General features: G+C 41.9%; 1 protein-coding gene across 7 annotated transcripts in view; it reads right to left on the bottom strand.

Annotated features, from left to right (window-relative positions):
• Positions 1-15630, bottom strand: part of bcorl1 (BCL6 corepressor-like 1) — a 45478-nt gene that overhangs the window by 17556 nt on the left and 12292 nt on the right. For 2 of the 7 annotated variants that reach the window (XR_006371772.1, XM_044127902.1), the window contains exons 1-2: positions 12476-12645; positions 87-170 (exon numbers count right to left, since the gene is read on the bottom strand). Coding sequence is in view for 6 of the 7 variants with exons in the window: in XM_044127902.1 (XP_043983837.1) it covers positions 87-92 (6 nt within the window). In the remaining variant the exon portion in view is untranslated. Of the gene's footprint in view, positions 1-86; positions 171-7641; positions 7789-8625; positions 8752-11102; positions 11124-12475; positions 12647-15630 lie in introns of those variants that run through there. The other 5 variants (XM_044127898.1, XM_044127897.1, XM_044127901.1 and 2 more) reach the window with 5 other exon arrangements.

Below are 15630 nucleotides of genomic sequence, written 5' to 3' on the forward strand. Positions count from 1 at the left end.
GAGGTTAATGAGACCAGGGTTAAGAGGATAAGAGGACAAATTGCTCTAATCAAGCGATCTTACTTCAACAGAAAGAAAACAAGTACCTGCATAGGTGTTTCTCTAGCAAAACATGCCTCAGGTGGGAGCTCAGCCAGTCAATACGATCTTCTTTAAAACAAAGCAATATGCTGCAGAACACACAAGAAAGAACAAGTTAAGATTTTTGACATCGCACTTTTTTGTTTTTACATAAATCTAAGAAAGCCAGAAGCAAACAGGCTGATCTGATCCCAAATGTAAACTACTAAATACAGGGCTCCCTTTTAGCTCTGGCACTAATATCCGCCTGACTGCACTCAAATCAATGGTGTCCAAAGTGCGGCTCCAGGGCCATTTAGGTACCCTGGAAAGATTTTGTGCGGCCACCTGCTGCAATTGAAGAATTGCACACATTTGGCCCCAGCACAGGCAGGTGATGCAGATGAAGACGTTTTTTAAGAAGGTAAACATGTTTGCTGCCAAACAAAAATCCTCACAACAAAAAATGTTACATAGTAGAAAATATTAAACTTTTCTGTTAATTTAATAGTAAACTGGACCATAAACATAATTTCTACGCAAAAGGTGATCTTGGTACCCCATAACCTGCATTTTAAATCATTCTTGTTAAATGTGCATATTTAGCTTATTGCAAAGCAGGCAACCAAACGTTTTTTTTTTGTTTTTTTTTTCTTTTTTTACATTTTTTATAAAATAAATACTTTTGCAGTCCACAAACACTTTCCACTGGATGGTTTTGGCCCATGTGGCAAAAGGTTTGGCTACCACTGACTTAGTCAGAGCCAAATACAGATGGAGCCAGATCGAGGGCAACTTCGTTCAGACTCGAGGTCAGAAAATGTTATCTGGTCATGCACAAAAAATTAAAATAAATAAAAAATTAGCTGGTCACCGACACAAAAATCTACAATTTTTCCTGATCCATGAGCTCAACAAATCTAAGCACTATGGGGACAATACAACAACACTCCGTAGTACACATGCTATTACTGAGTGAAGTAGGAACTAGCATCAATGGGGAATTTAAAATAAAGTCAGAAGAAACACAAAGACGCAAGAAGTTTTCTACTGGATATTGAAATATGTCTCCAGTTCATTCAGGCTGTGAGAGAGCGAGAGAAAGCAAGACTTCAAGAGAAACAATAAAGCTGAATGTACTGCAGAAAGTAGCTCATATGTTGTCCTTTTTAGATTCCAACTTGTATCCGTCATGGAAAATGTTACAATTTGACAGTCTTTTTGAAAATGTTAGAATTAAGGTAAATATCTAGAGTTCCTATATTAGCATACACATGGAGGCAGCTATCTATATTGTGTAAAGCTATGTACCTATAAAGAGTAAAATATTATTTTCCAGTGGTTTTTCCAGAGCTGCCTTAGAGTGCAAAACCTATTTTCATTCAATCACAAGACTATTTGTCTGTTATGTATAAGGACTTTAGCAAAGCTGAGCTAAGAAAAATATAATGTAAGGGTGCCAAACCTAAACGTTTGTGTCTTGCATCAACAATGAACTCTGTATAATTGCTGCTTTTATGGACTCATTTTCTTATCTCACATTGCATCTGGTGGAAAGCTGAGCTGAGTGTTTCAGTGTTCATGTCTTAATAACGGTTTAGTTCAGGTGGCTAAATATGTTTGTGGTTTAGGAGTAACATCAGGAGATGAGCTGATGTCATGTTGGTTGAACAGCTGATCACAAATTGTCACTAGGTCAGGAGACCTAGGTCTGGGACAGATTTTAAACGCAGGTATGAACTCACATAGCGGACCGTTTACAGTTGGATCACACAAAAATCAAAAAGGCCCAGAGAGTGTTTTGGGTGAGGTTTTCCTTGTCTTAGTCCAACTATCAATTTCGAAAGGGAACTACTCTTTTTAGGAAAATATTTGAAGTTAGAGCTAATGCACTTGTTGCAACATGAGGAGACTATGAGTCACGCAAACAGCCAACAACAACCACATCACCTCTTTGCCATCATGCTGAGGCTTTTCTGCCTAACTTTGCTGACTAGCTTTACCGCTAATGATCTGTTTGTGTTGAAAATCAAAAGGGATATTTAAATCAGTCCAACAGCCCTCTTTTCACAGCAGAGTAACAAATATAATTGACCAGAACATTAGACAACATAAAAAAGGAACAGGATTTCCACAGCAAGAAAAACCCCCCACAGAGGGTTGAATTTTTGTAAGTATTTGTCCACAGCAGATTGCTTCTGTTTTTCCTTTTTTAATCACGTTTCAGATAAAATAATATCAAAGCAAAGGGAATATTTTCACGTTTCACAGCCGGTCTTCAGGCCCTACTATGATTTTTTGCTTCACTTCTATGTGAACAGCTTACGACCCCAAAGCGATTCACATTTGCAGGAGAAGAACCTTGACATCACACAGCAGCGCCTTATTTACAATCTATGAATCAGTTTTACAGTTTATTCAGCAAAGGGAGCCGACAGGATTGTCTCAACATCATAACAACACACAAAAAAAGCTAACAAAAAGAAAGCACAGCTAACAGCAATGGCGTTTTGTGGAACATTAACTTCTGCAGAGAAGTCTGTTTGGATGAGTAGTCGGTGCCAAGAGTGGTGGGATTGTGATGTGATGCGTTTCACTGACACAGACTTCTTTCATAATTTCATAATTATAATTTTCTGCCATTGTTTGTGTCTGGATTTACAGCGTCTGGCTTCTTCTGGTGCAAAATTACAATACACGTCTCTCATTAGTGACGTAAAAGTTGAATTAAATGCAATGCGACAGTTCTGACTGCAGACGCAATCCGATACATATCCAACGTAGTATCACATGAAAGTAGCACAAATTGGAAAAAGTCGAGTATTGGTCACATGTGGGCTAAAGATTTTAATTTTGGTTGCATTCAGCTGCTGTGTGAACAATAGTGTAGGTAGCTTTGAAATTATGATTGAATCAGCCAAATCTGAAGCTTTTCAAGCATGAGTGGCTTCAGCCTCTAAATGAAATTTTAGTGAAGACTTTTACTAGGCCATTTCAAATCCTTCTTCTTGTTTTATGAGCCATTATTCTGATGCATAACCCAAGTGTTAGCGACCTTAACATCACAGACTGATGGCTTTTATCTTCATTTTCTAAGAAAAAGGGGGAGAGAAAAAAAATCATGGTTTAATCAATGACAGCAACTCTACCAGAACCTGGAGGAGTAAAGAGAGTCCCAGATCATGACACTTCCACCACCATATTTCGCTGAAGATTAAACACTGCTTTTTGGAAATATTCCTTAGTTTCCCTTTGTCTCATTAGTCACGAGTTTTTGGGGATCAAAGAGATATTTTTATGGCAAATGTGTGGCGGATCTTTGCGTTTTTATTGCTTTCATCTTGGATCAGAAGCTGCTTTTGTCCGGTTTCTTTCTTGCTGTTGATTCATTAACACCCGACTGTACCTGATGCAAGTGAGGCCTGCAGCGCTTTGGATGGTATTCTAGGTTCTTTTGTGAAGATGTTGTTAAGGGTTAATTAGTTACTTCATGATTTGACAAGTAGGCAATTACTTTTTCACAGGTGAATGAATGGTTTGGATAACTTTTCCCACCTTAGTTAATGAAATCAATTGAAATCTGCAATTTGTCTTTACTCTGGTTGTCTTTATCTGATATTAAAATTTTAACATGTCTGACAAAAAACTAAAACAGAAGAAAACAAAAACTGCATGTCAGCAATGTATTTAGAAATGTACTACCGGCACACAAACCCACATTTATCTGGAAAATGTCACCAAATAACTCAATTTTCCTTAATCATTATTTTGAAGATATGTACTTAGAAAAAACACATTTAACCTAAATTTAAAAGTCAATTCGAATAGTACATCTGTTAGATTCTTTGGCTTAAACACCACAAGCTGGACTACTGAGTAATGTCTAACCTGTCATTACTCTGGGCAAGCAACTATTGCTTTTCCAGAGTAATAGACTAATTATATCTTACATCACCTATGACACATAACATAATTCAAAGATTTTTAAAATTTCAAAGAAATGTCAGCACAGAGTTGTCACGGAGATGTGATTTGGAAAATCTTTCCAATTTCACATAAATGCATTAAATCACTTTTTGGACACAGGCACAATAAAGTCTGTAGGTTAGAGCACATTAGCATTTTGCAGATGGTCGCATCCCAAAATAAATCAATGATACTGGCAGATCATTGCTGAGAAATACACAGGTAACTCACACACCACTGAAGACATCAGCAAGACAAAAACTAACTAAACAAATCTACTGAAATGCAAACCTCAAACCCGCTGCACAATGTCTTAGAAAGTTACACAATGCCTTTAAAGAAGTATTCACACCCTTCGAACTTTTAAAAATTTTTTCACAAACTTTAGTAACTTGTATGTGTTAAAACAACACAGAACACTGTGTATTGTAAAGCAGAAAAAAAACAATATTTTATAAATGTTTGCAAATAAAAAGCTGAAAAGTGCCACATACATATGTATTCAGCTGCCCAGAATTATTAATATTTTATAGAAAACTCCTTTCACTGCCTTTTATGGTATTTTTCTACCAGCTTGCACATGTTGCACATTTCTGCCTTTGTTCTTGAACTCTAGCTCATTCAGATTGGATGAAATCTGTGAACATCCATTTTAAAGTCCGGCTGCAGATTTTCAGACTGGACGGTTCTAAGACATGAAATCATACCATCGTTGCTCTGGCTGAACCTCTGCCCCAGTCTCGAGTCTTTTAAAGCCAACAACAGGTTTCCCTCCAGCATTGCTGTGTATTTAACTCCATCCAGTGACCCTTTTCCACTAGCACTTAGCAGCAAAACTCAACTCTACGCAGTTCTGGTGGTTTTCCATTACAATTGAGTAGGGGCTCTGGTGGGTGGGGTTGACGTGTATTTTGACAGCCTTAGAGTCCAAAACATAGTGCAACACAAACACAACATTGGAGGAGAAGGAAGCCATATTGAACATTCTTGTCAGTCTGTGGCTCTGAGTGAGTTTTCACAAATGTTGGGTCGAATTATTGCAACCAGCCAATCAGTCACGGTTTTCTGTTTTCAGTCTGACTCCCAGCAAAGTGGCTCTAAAACAGGGGCCGGTACCACAGAACCATTACTGATGGAAAACCAAGTTGAGAAGGTGCCACTGGAAAAGGGCCACATCTTCCCATCAATTCTGACCCGATTTCTGTCCCTGCTGAGGAAAAGCATGATGCTGTCACCACCATGTTTCACCCAGGGAATGTCCTGCTCCATGTCAGTTTCTCTCCACATGTAACACTTTGCATGAAAGGCATAAAAGTTTAACTTTGATCTCATTTGACTGAATATTTATTTCTTGTTTTTCAGTGTCTCTTTAAATTGGATGTTTCTAGACTTTCTTTCAGCAATCCCTTTCTTTTTGCAACTCTTCCATAAAAGCCAGATTTGTGGGGTGATCAACCAACAGATTGTTCCATCTGAGCTGTGGATTTCTGCAGTTCCTCAGGAGTTACCATGGGACTCTAAGCTGTTCTCTGTTTGATGCTGTTCTTGCTCAGCCTGATGGATGGTTGTACTGCTCTCTGTGAAATGTTCAAAGCTTGGGATATGATTCAAAACTTAACCCTTTAAACCTATCCACAACTTTCTCCCTGGCCTGTCAGTTGTGTGCCTTGGTCTTCATGTTTGCTCACAGATGTTATCCCAAAAAAAAAAAAAACTTACACTGTTTTTCAAGTGGGGACCAAAACTGCAACATTTGTTACATTTTTAGCTGGGAAGATTCACACTGTGTCAAACGATCCAAACCCTTTGAAGAACTTGTTCCCCTCCTCACCTGTGGGGGCGCTGAACCAAGCACCACTGACGAAAATGACACAAAGACCTTTGAAGAAGCCACAAAACACAACTTCTTCCTTTATGAAACGTAAACAAATGGAGTGGCGTCAGATTTTAGCAGTTGTATGATTTCTGTTTTGACTTTGACAGAAGACCATGAGCCATTTTTCTGGTTGGTTGTATTTACCCAGAATGCCCTGCGTTATAGTCTGCTTCCTGCTTTTGGAGTGTAGCTCAATTAAACGGAATCAAACCAGGCAATTAAAGCCAACTAAATAGCTCTGGTGAAATGCACCCTAAAAGGGACCAAATACTCATGCAACATTTTTCAGATTTTTTTTTAAGGTTTATTCTTAAATATTTATAATTTTCTTTCCACTTTATTATCAAGGACTACTTTGTGTTGGTCTCCCAAATAAAATCACAGAAAATTCATTAAAATTTGTCACTGTAATCTGGAAAAATGCATCAAAGTTTAAAGGATAAGAACAATGCTGAATGATATTGTGTACATCATGCTCCTACCTTTTCTGCAACATGAATCTTATTCAAGTTTGAATAAATGTTTGAGGTCCTGGCTTGGTGACATTTTCAGGTCAACAAGGGCTTTAAATGATCTTCCTCATTGCATTATATCCTTACCAATGAACCCTTATGCATGAATATCCTACTTATCAAAAGAATAAATGCATGTAAGCGTACACAGCAGAGTATCGAACATTTCAGAGGAAAAACATGCTGCCTTCAACAGATAAGTGTGAAAAAGGTCGTCTGTGGACATAATTCAAACACCTAAATCAATATCAAACCATTGCTGACAATAATCTACACACTAATTATGCATGATGCTTAGGGCTGAGCAATGTTAAGAAAAGAAGACATTGCAAAATGACTTTTGTTCTCCCTGAGCTTCAGGATCTTGGTCACTGGTCCTACATCTGGGGTGGGCACAGATAAGTGGGCCGAATAAGTTGAACAATACCAAATATTACATAGGAAAAGATTTAATGGTGAAATCTGCCACTCAGTACATGGTGCAGCTCTAATTTACAGTAATAACCCAGTTTTATGCAGTCTATCCATGCATTACTTACCCTGTTGTATCAAAATAACCTCAAATAGTCCTACAACAACTATGGCCATTCGATCAGCCCACAGCTAAAGGACAGAATATATTTTCAACAACACTAAATAATTTCTCACTGACACTTGCTTTTATCTGACACTTCACACAGGAGCTAGTGTTAAAGCGGCCTCTGACCCCTGGTCTCTGGGGTCTGTCCTCCGTAGAACCATACATTAATCCATATATGAGGCAACCACTGAACTAACCTTTATCTGCAGCGTTTTGTTTTAAATAAAGTCCAGCAGAGCAGAGAGAGGTCGACTTAAATTAGAAAAAGTTTTGATTGTTATCTTACAAAAAACAGAGAATTTAATGTAATAAACATGGATAACTATATCACACATTTAAGCATGAAGCATCCAGGTGCACAGGAGGAGCATCCTGGATGAAGGTGGAGGTGAGCGCACCAAAAAGGCTCTAAAGATCTGAGGCGAAAGCTGTGAATGCGATGGAAATGTTTCACCTTTGAGTCACTGGAGCCACAGCGAAGATGATGCACATACTGACAGACAGACACGCCAAATCTCTGCGTGTAATCTGCGTGTTCAGTTGAGAGAGAGAGAGAGAGGGAGAGGGGGAGAGGGGAGAAGCAGCGATGCAGATGCCGCTCCGCGGAAAGGAGGGTCTGCATACATTACCGTACAACAGTTGCTTACAGCTAGTTTGTCTTTGTGCTCCGATCGCGGTCTGCTCCGCAACATCTGAATCCATTCGCTCGGATGTAGGCCAGCGAATGCATGCAGAGGTCCGCGCACACGCCGTGGGCAGCAGACGAAAACAAAAAGTGGAGGCTGGGAATACCTCTGAGAGAGAGAAAGAGAGGGAGAGAGGGATGAAAAAGGGATGAAAAACAGCCACATTATTCTGTTGCGGCCCCCCTACTTCCATCCGGTCAGCCCCCTGTCCTGTTCAGCGGTTCCCAATGTCACAGCTGAAAAAAAAGTGCACAAAAAGCCCACATGCACGCTGTGCTGGGGCAGTCGGTATAAATATCAGCACGGAAAAACTCTGGAGAGCTCCGCGTTGCTCCCCTTCTCCAGCATAATGGGAGGACCGGGCTCTCAGGTGACCGGTCCATCCGCAGGCAAACATGGACACTAACCGGGAAGGCAGCTCGCTGACAAAACCATCGAAGTGACGGGAGAGCCCTGCCAGAAGACCCCCACAATCTGTCACATCTGCGCCCGATAAGGTCGGTCAACATCCGAGCAAAGTCAAAACAAGAGACCGAAACGAGACGCGAACTAAACAACAACAACAACAACAACAAAGTAACACATGACAAACTAATGATTATTTCCACTGGCCAAAAAATAACACAAACTGGACCAACTGGTAGGTAGGTGAGAAAAAGTAGTCCACTACAGAGGGGCAACAGAGGGGTGACAACTTATTACCGGGTCCGGCTCGCTGCGTGTTTATCCCCGGCCGCCCTAAAGCTGAAGTGCTCCAGCCTCTCTTATCGGCCCTTCACCGGACCGACTCACGGAGCCACTCCGGCGTTGAAAGGCATTCACCGAGCCTCTCCTCTCCGGGCCCCCCTTGTTTCTTCTTTCACTCTCTACCTCCAAAACTGAACCAATCTGGCGCTAATCAGCGAGCGAGCGAAAAGATGTCTAATGACACAAACAGTTACGAACCCGTTCGTCCAGATGGCAAGTGAAGCGACGTGCAGGCACGACTGTGGTGGATAGATACGGCCGTGTCCAGCCTTTCGCCCCGGCCGTCCGCGGCTGCTCACTGATCTCGACGGTTTTCGGCTCTAAAAGTCCGGGGTGGGGGGGCGGGAGTAAGGGAGGAGAAGAAGGGGAGGGTAGAGAGGGGGGGTCGTCAAGACAGTCCGTTCCGTATCTCCAGCCTCCAGTCTGGTAGGAGAGAGCGGAGGGAGGGAGAGGGGCAGGAGGGTGCGCGGCGACAGCATGGGAGATGTAGTGCTCGGCTCTCCACGCCCAGCGTTGGACGCTGGAGAGGCCGGGAGCGCTCGGAACTGCAGGTACCAGCATGCAACGCGCGCTCCAGCCGCTCAGGGGAATGGGGGATCGCGACCGAAGAGTGTAACGGTGCGCTAAACTGAAAAGGCTTATCGGGGCAACGAAGTAATGAAATGTGTGTGTGTGTGTGTGTGTGTGTGCGTGGGTGTGTGTGTGCGTGCGCGTGTGTGTTTCTTTCTTTTTTTTTAAATAAACAACGCGGGGTTGCGATTATCACGGAGCGTCTGACTGAGTCAGCCCACGACAGGTCAATTAGCAGTCAGCTGGTGAAACGGGCTTTAATAAAACCCAGAGTGGCAGAGGTTTGGGTCTGGTGCTGGAGGACTAACATGAGGGAGCGAGAGGCCCTCCAGCTGCAGCCTGACGGACAGAGGGGGATTTTAAAACATGCTTTCTTCAAAGAACCTTTGGTCTTCTGTGGCCATGCCATAAAACTTCGCCAGTGTCTTTATGAGCTTTAGCTTCACATACATGGCCAACACAAGTAAATGTTAAATAACTTCTACTATATTTACCTTGTGGATGTCAAATCAGTAAAGTGAGATAATGAGGACCAGAATTAGCCTTTTGCTTTTACCTCGTTCTTATTAAATTGTTTTTCTCCTAATAAAAATATACAGCAAGGAACTGATTAAAAGTATCAAAAACATAAAATGCTTAGTTGCAAATTCACAAATTTGCATTGTTCCGCAGAGATTCATTTCAATTAAAATTTGATTTTCATTTTACTGAATCGAGTAGCTGACTTTGAGCCAATACAAAGACACTCAAAATAAGGCTGGGTATTATTTTGAATAAGATTTAAGTTTAATTAGAGAGAAAGCACTGCTTCTTACATTTTAACTCACCCACATGGGAAAACCCATCTTACCTGCTCCATTTTTTAAAAAGTTGATCTTAAACTGACTTCTTGACAACTTGATTTTTGCTGAAACATCATGTAGTTTACATTATCACTGAAAATAGTCCAAATAAACCCAAAAGATGATCCAAGGCACAACAGTGATCGGAAGTAACAAAAACATCTCAACCTTCAGTCACAAATACAACAAACATTATAAAAAGCTAAGCTGATGTTGGGCTTTCTGATAACTTTTGACTTTTAACTCAACATTATGTTAATCTCACTTCCTTATATCTTTACAAAGTGTTTCTGACTTAAACAAATCTATTCTTATAATCTTCTCTCCTTCATAAAATCCAGAGATGAGCTTTCAGTGCTTGTGTAAATCTCCATTGTTTTCAAATCAAGATAAACTGATCTGAGACTTTGTGAATCAGAAATAAAGACCGTTTCACATATGGCGATAGCAACTAACAACCATTTATAATGACGATAAAGACAGTAATTAAAAAGATTTTAAATTACACATGGGTCAATTGCAGATGTCAACGTATACCGAGACTTTTTCATTCAAAACCAATGAGCACAGAGTGAAAAATCGCTGCCCCTCCCCCACTAGTTGCTGCACTACTTATTGAATGGCAGAAAGAGAGCTGCTACAGTTTTTCCCTTTCAGGAAAGTAAAGTCAGCTGTTTGTAAGTATTTTTGGTAACAAAAATGTACAACTAGTCAATAAATGTTACAGATGTGGAGCTACAATAGTCAAAATGTTAGATTATTTTAGCATCAGAGGAAATAATTGTTGATTTTGTGTATGAAATACTATATAATTTGATATTTTTACTTGAGAATCCCATTCTGGCACAAACATTTTTGAGACAATATGAATTAGAAAACCTAATGAGTGAAACCTATTAAAACAAATATTTCATGATGATAGAGACAGTGCCTCTCTCTCTCTCTCTCTCTCTGTGTTGTGCATCTTCAGCTCTGACATTGCAGAGCAGTATGTCAAAATCACATTTCCTGTTACCATAAGGCTAGTTTAGGTTCTGGATTCAGTTTGGTGATTTTAGCTCCAGTTTGCACAGTCAGACTGATCCTAGTTCATATTTCTGTGCTCACATCATGACAGGTAAGTCAATGGAAAACCACAACATCCCCCACCCCCTAAAGATAAACAGCCACAGGTCATTCAGCGCTCTTACTCCATAATCACATTTTGGCACAATAGTTAAGCGGTGCAGGGGACTGCGCTGTAATTAGGCCACTTGGTCTTACCTGAATCCAGAGAGCAGAGCAGGCCTGCTGCTTTGCACGGGGGATCCACTCCTTTAGCAACAAATATCTGACTTTTCTAAACTCCAGCCTGGTGCCTGGTGGGGAAATAACCGCCCAAAACGGCCGGGCTGAAGCCGCCGTGTGGTGGGAGGAATTAGTGTGGCTGCTGCCGCCGTGCAGGACAACGACCCTGTCCACAAACTACTTCGCTGCTCCGCCGTGCAGGAGACTCCAGCATGCCCTTCGCCATTCGCCCAGCAATGGCTGCGTGTAATCGGACAAATCGCTGACAGGCGGCCAGATGGGAAATCGGCAAAACAAATACAAGCGGCCGATCAGTGAGGAGGGAAACGTCGTAGAGAGCCGTAACAGTCACACAAAGTGGGCAGCTGACACATCGCATTGTGTCTGAGCCTGGGGGAGCGGGCTGGGGAGGGGGGGCAACCCAGAGACCCGAACCTCCGCGCAGGAGCTCCGGATGAAATCCCCCGGCTGCGACCGGCTGTTTTCTTTCACAGACTCCACACCGGATGTGTGAAGCTGGGAGTTTTTTTTATTTTTTCATTTCAAAACTTGTTATCCACGCCATTATTATAAATCAGGGATGGGGTATTCCGCACAAGCGACGATGGCAGCTGCGATGCCACGGATGAATGCACTTTGTTTATGTTCAAAGGCCTGTTTTTATTTTGTTCAAAGTGTGTCGTCTTCAAAGTGGGCTCACATGCTCATCTAAGTGTTAGTCATATCGGAGATTATCGACCCTATTTAGGCCGCCATGCTTCACGGCGAGGAGGATGTCCCGTCTAAGTTGGTGCTTCACCTGGTCAATAATGTCGAGGCTGCATGGAAGTCAGGACACGCAAACCCACAACAATGCCCTTCCATCTTGGTAGAAGTGATCAATTATTCCACAGTAAGCTACAGGAAGGACAGCAGCCGCTCACAGAAACAGTCCAGAGTGATGTTATCCTCCAGGTTAATGGATGGCCCTGTGTGCTATGTTGTGTTAAATCTATCCCCGAAATGTTCAAATCGCATCTACGGGGGGCTAAACTGTGTCAGGATCTGGATTTTACCCCGCACCCGGCACGCATGGACGGCACTTCCACGGATGTCATCCCCACAACTTGGCTGTCCGTGTACATGTGACACGATCCCGCATTTAATGCCGCGGGATAACAGCGAAACATCACGCCAACTACTGTGGCTCCTTCGAGACACAAAGCGGGAGGGGAAACGCAAATATCCAGGTCAAAGTTTGGCAGAGTTTTACTCGCCCTCGGCTGCGTTGTGCAATGCCCCCTTTAATGCCCCCTGCTCGCCCGTAACGCCTTTGTTATTAGTAATCGCATGGTATTGCACCGTCTTACCTTGCGCTCCGAGCCGTCGACAGCCTCAAAGCCCGCACACAGCGCAACAAGCGGCCGCCGCCGTCGCCCGGGCTTCGGTGAGGGGCCACGGGTGGGATTTTTGAAGCAGAATGAATACAGTAAGCAATTTTGGCTTGTCCTCGCGATCTTCCCTTATTGCCAGTTTTCGGTCTGCAGCAGCTGGAGATGAAAATCGCGCACCCTGGGTCCTAGCGCCGGGATAAGCCCTACAGGTGAATAACAGGCAGACATGCTGCTCGCTGGGTCTCAGCCTTTCATTTTAGAGCCTTCTGCTGATTTCTCCTACATTATCTGACTGAAATATAACGCAAAAGCAACCGGAATAAAGCGAAATGTTATTCTGAATAAGCAATTTCTTTTTTAATCACACAGGCCAAATTTAACTTTCGTGATAATGAGGACTGGAAACGCTGCTTCTGCCATTTTAACTAACAAACAGGTGTGAACACAGCACCTTAACTTCCCCTTATTGACTCCAGCTAATACACAGAGCTTATTTAAGGAGAAAAGTTCTTGTTTATGAAAGTACTCACATTTTATCTCATTGCAACCACAAAACACAACATGTTTGATTGTGATTTTGTGACAGACAACACAAAGACGTACAAAAGTGGGATGGGGAGTCAGAAGTCAGATCATACATTGTCATCACTATTTTAACAAACAGAAATCTGGAAAGTGTGGTGCGCTTATATATTCACCTAGCCTGGTGAAAGTCAGCTGCTTGCTCTTATTTGGGTCTAGACTCAGATTGGATTCTGTGGATTCTGTTGAAGCTTTAAATTTAACTCAATGGCTGACATTTGGTCATAATGTATGTAATACACCAGTTCGACTGGAAGCAGCCATTTGCTGCCTTCAACTGCTTTCTCCCACATTATCTGACTGCAATGTAACACAAAAACAACCGAAATAAAGCAAGATGTTTTTCTTAACCATCCTTTGGTTGTTTCCATGCTTTGCTGGTTCCATCCTTGGAGGACAGAGGTGCAAGCCGAACAAGCCGACTGTTGATGTTAATTCAGTATTTTGGAAGAGTGGCCAACATGGCATCATTCACTTCCTCCAATGCGTTTCCTAAATTACAGGCAGACTACAATTCTAAAACAGCGCAGAAAATAAATGTCATCATTCACAACTTTTCTTTCTGTTCATCGATTGGTTGAAAGTCTACCAGAGAAATCAAGTTCAATAGGAGAAATACCAAATGGAGCACCAAAGGGACATGATAATTGACCAGAATTGAACAAAGGAAGTTAATGGCCAGGCTAATATTGACCCTTTTTAATAAAAAAGAAACTTTAAATAAAGTCCAGTGGAAGTAAATGCCCCTAAAAGTCACCTATTTAATATAATCTCAGCGGCTGTGAAACCTTCAGCAAACAACGATCATGAAGACCAAAGGACACACACGTCAGAGATAAAGTTGTAGAGAAATATAGCTTGTCATAAAATTGCACTGTATGCCAGATGTGGTGCCAACAAACTTTAATCTCTGATTTTCGTGTTTTTTCCTGTGAATCCCAGATTCACAGATGTAGATTAAATTCAAAACACCCAGAAGAAGGCATGGTACTGTTTTAAATGAACACGTTTTTACATTTAATTCCAGACTCCAACTTGACTTTGATATTAATAACAACTGAAAACATTGTTTCTGACACTTCATCTCACAAACAGGTGAAAATAAAACATAATAAAACCTCTCCAGTTAAAACAGAGAGTTGCTGTGAAATCAACTAGTTTAAATTGAATGGATGGATGGATGGATGGATGGATGGATGGATGGATGAATGGATGGATGGATGGATGGATGGATGGACTTTGCTTTGGACAGCGGTACGTAATGTTGGAACAGAAAGAGGTAATCTCCAAACTGTTCTTTCAAAGTAATCATTACATTTTAAGAAATATCTTGGTGTGCTGCACCATTATGGCGTCTTTAATTAAGAGAACCCAACTTCTGAAAAAAGAGCCACATCAACGTTCTACTTGGTGCACTGCAGCCAGGCAGGTACCTTTCTCCTGGCTACCGCTAAAGCCAAACACTGAGCTGCAGACTGGATTTAGTGAAGCTGCTCAGAAACAGAAACTTATTCCATCAAGCTTTCTATGCTTCATTGTTCAGATCCTATGAAGGCCACATAAAGACTGGAGCTCTGCAGCTTGTTGGTGACCTCTGCACACTGTGTCACAACTCTGGGGTTTTTGTGTTATAATAAGTTTTTGTGATTTATTTAGGTTCAATAGGTCTTGCCATAGGGCTGCACAGTGGCGCAGTTGGTAGTGCTGTTGTCTTGCAGCAAGAAGGTCCTGGGTTCAATTCCCGGCCGGGGGTCTTTCTGCATGGAGTTTGCATGTTCTCCGTGTGCATGGTGGGTTCTCTCTGGGTTCTCCGGCTTCCTCCCACAGTCTAAAAACATGACTGTCAAGTTAATTGGTCCCTCTACATTCTCCCTAGGTGTGAGTGTGTGTGTGAATGGTTGTTTGTCCTGTCTGTTTTCTGTGTTGCCTTGCGACAGACTGGCGACCTGTCCAGGGTGAACCCGCCTCTCACCCGGAACGTTAGCTGGGGATTGGCACCAGCAACCCTCTCGACCCCATTAGGGACAAAGGGTGTATAGAAAATGGATGGATGGATGGAGGTCTTGCCATATTCTGTTCAGTTTTCTGTACTCATTAAAGCTCTGTGGTGTTGCCATATCAGTTCACTCCTTTCTGTTTAGTTTCTTAGTACTTGTGTTTTGCTGCTTTTACATTCTAATTTATTTTCTCAGAGTTGTAGATTCATTAATTGTTAGTTCTACTCTTTCTGTGTAAATTAGTCTTCCTCCCACAGCTGCGTCCCGTTTCCCCTGATCATCTCATCTGGTTCTCTTGTCATTTTCCACCCGTCTCAGTATTTTACCTCCTGGTTTTTCAGTGCTTTTTGTTGGATTCTTACATTTCTCCACCGCTATTTTATAACCTGTTCTCATTATGCTTCTTTTGTAAGCTTTGTCATTTTATTATAAAAATGTTCACAATGATCCTCAAAGCCTCTAGTCTGCATTTTGGTCCAGCTTCAACGACAGAAAACAAGACAACGCGTGCCTCAGCATCCACTGACCTGACTCTGGATGCCACTTTGTGGC

This window comes from Gambusia affinis, linkage group LG09, assembly GCF_019740435.1.
Source record: "Gambusia affinis linkage group LG09, SWU_Gaff_1.0, whole genome shotgun sequence".
NCBI lineage: Eukaryota > Metazoa > Chordata > Actinopteri > Cyprinodontiformes > Poeciliidae > Gambusia > Gambusia affinis.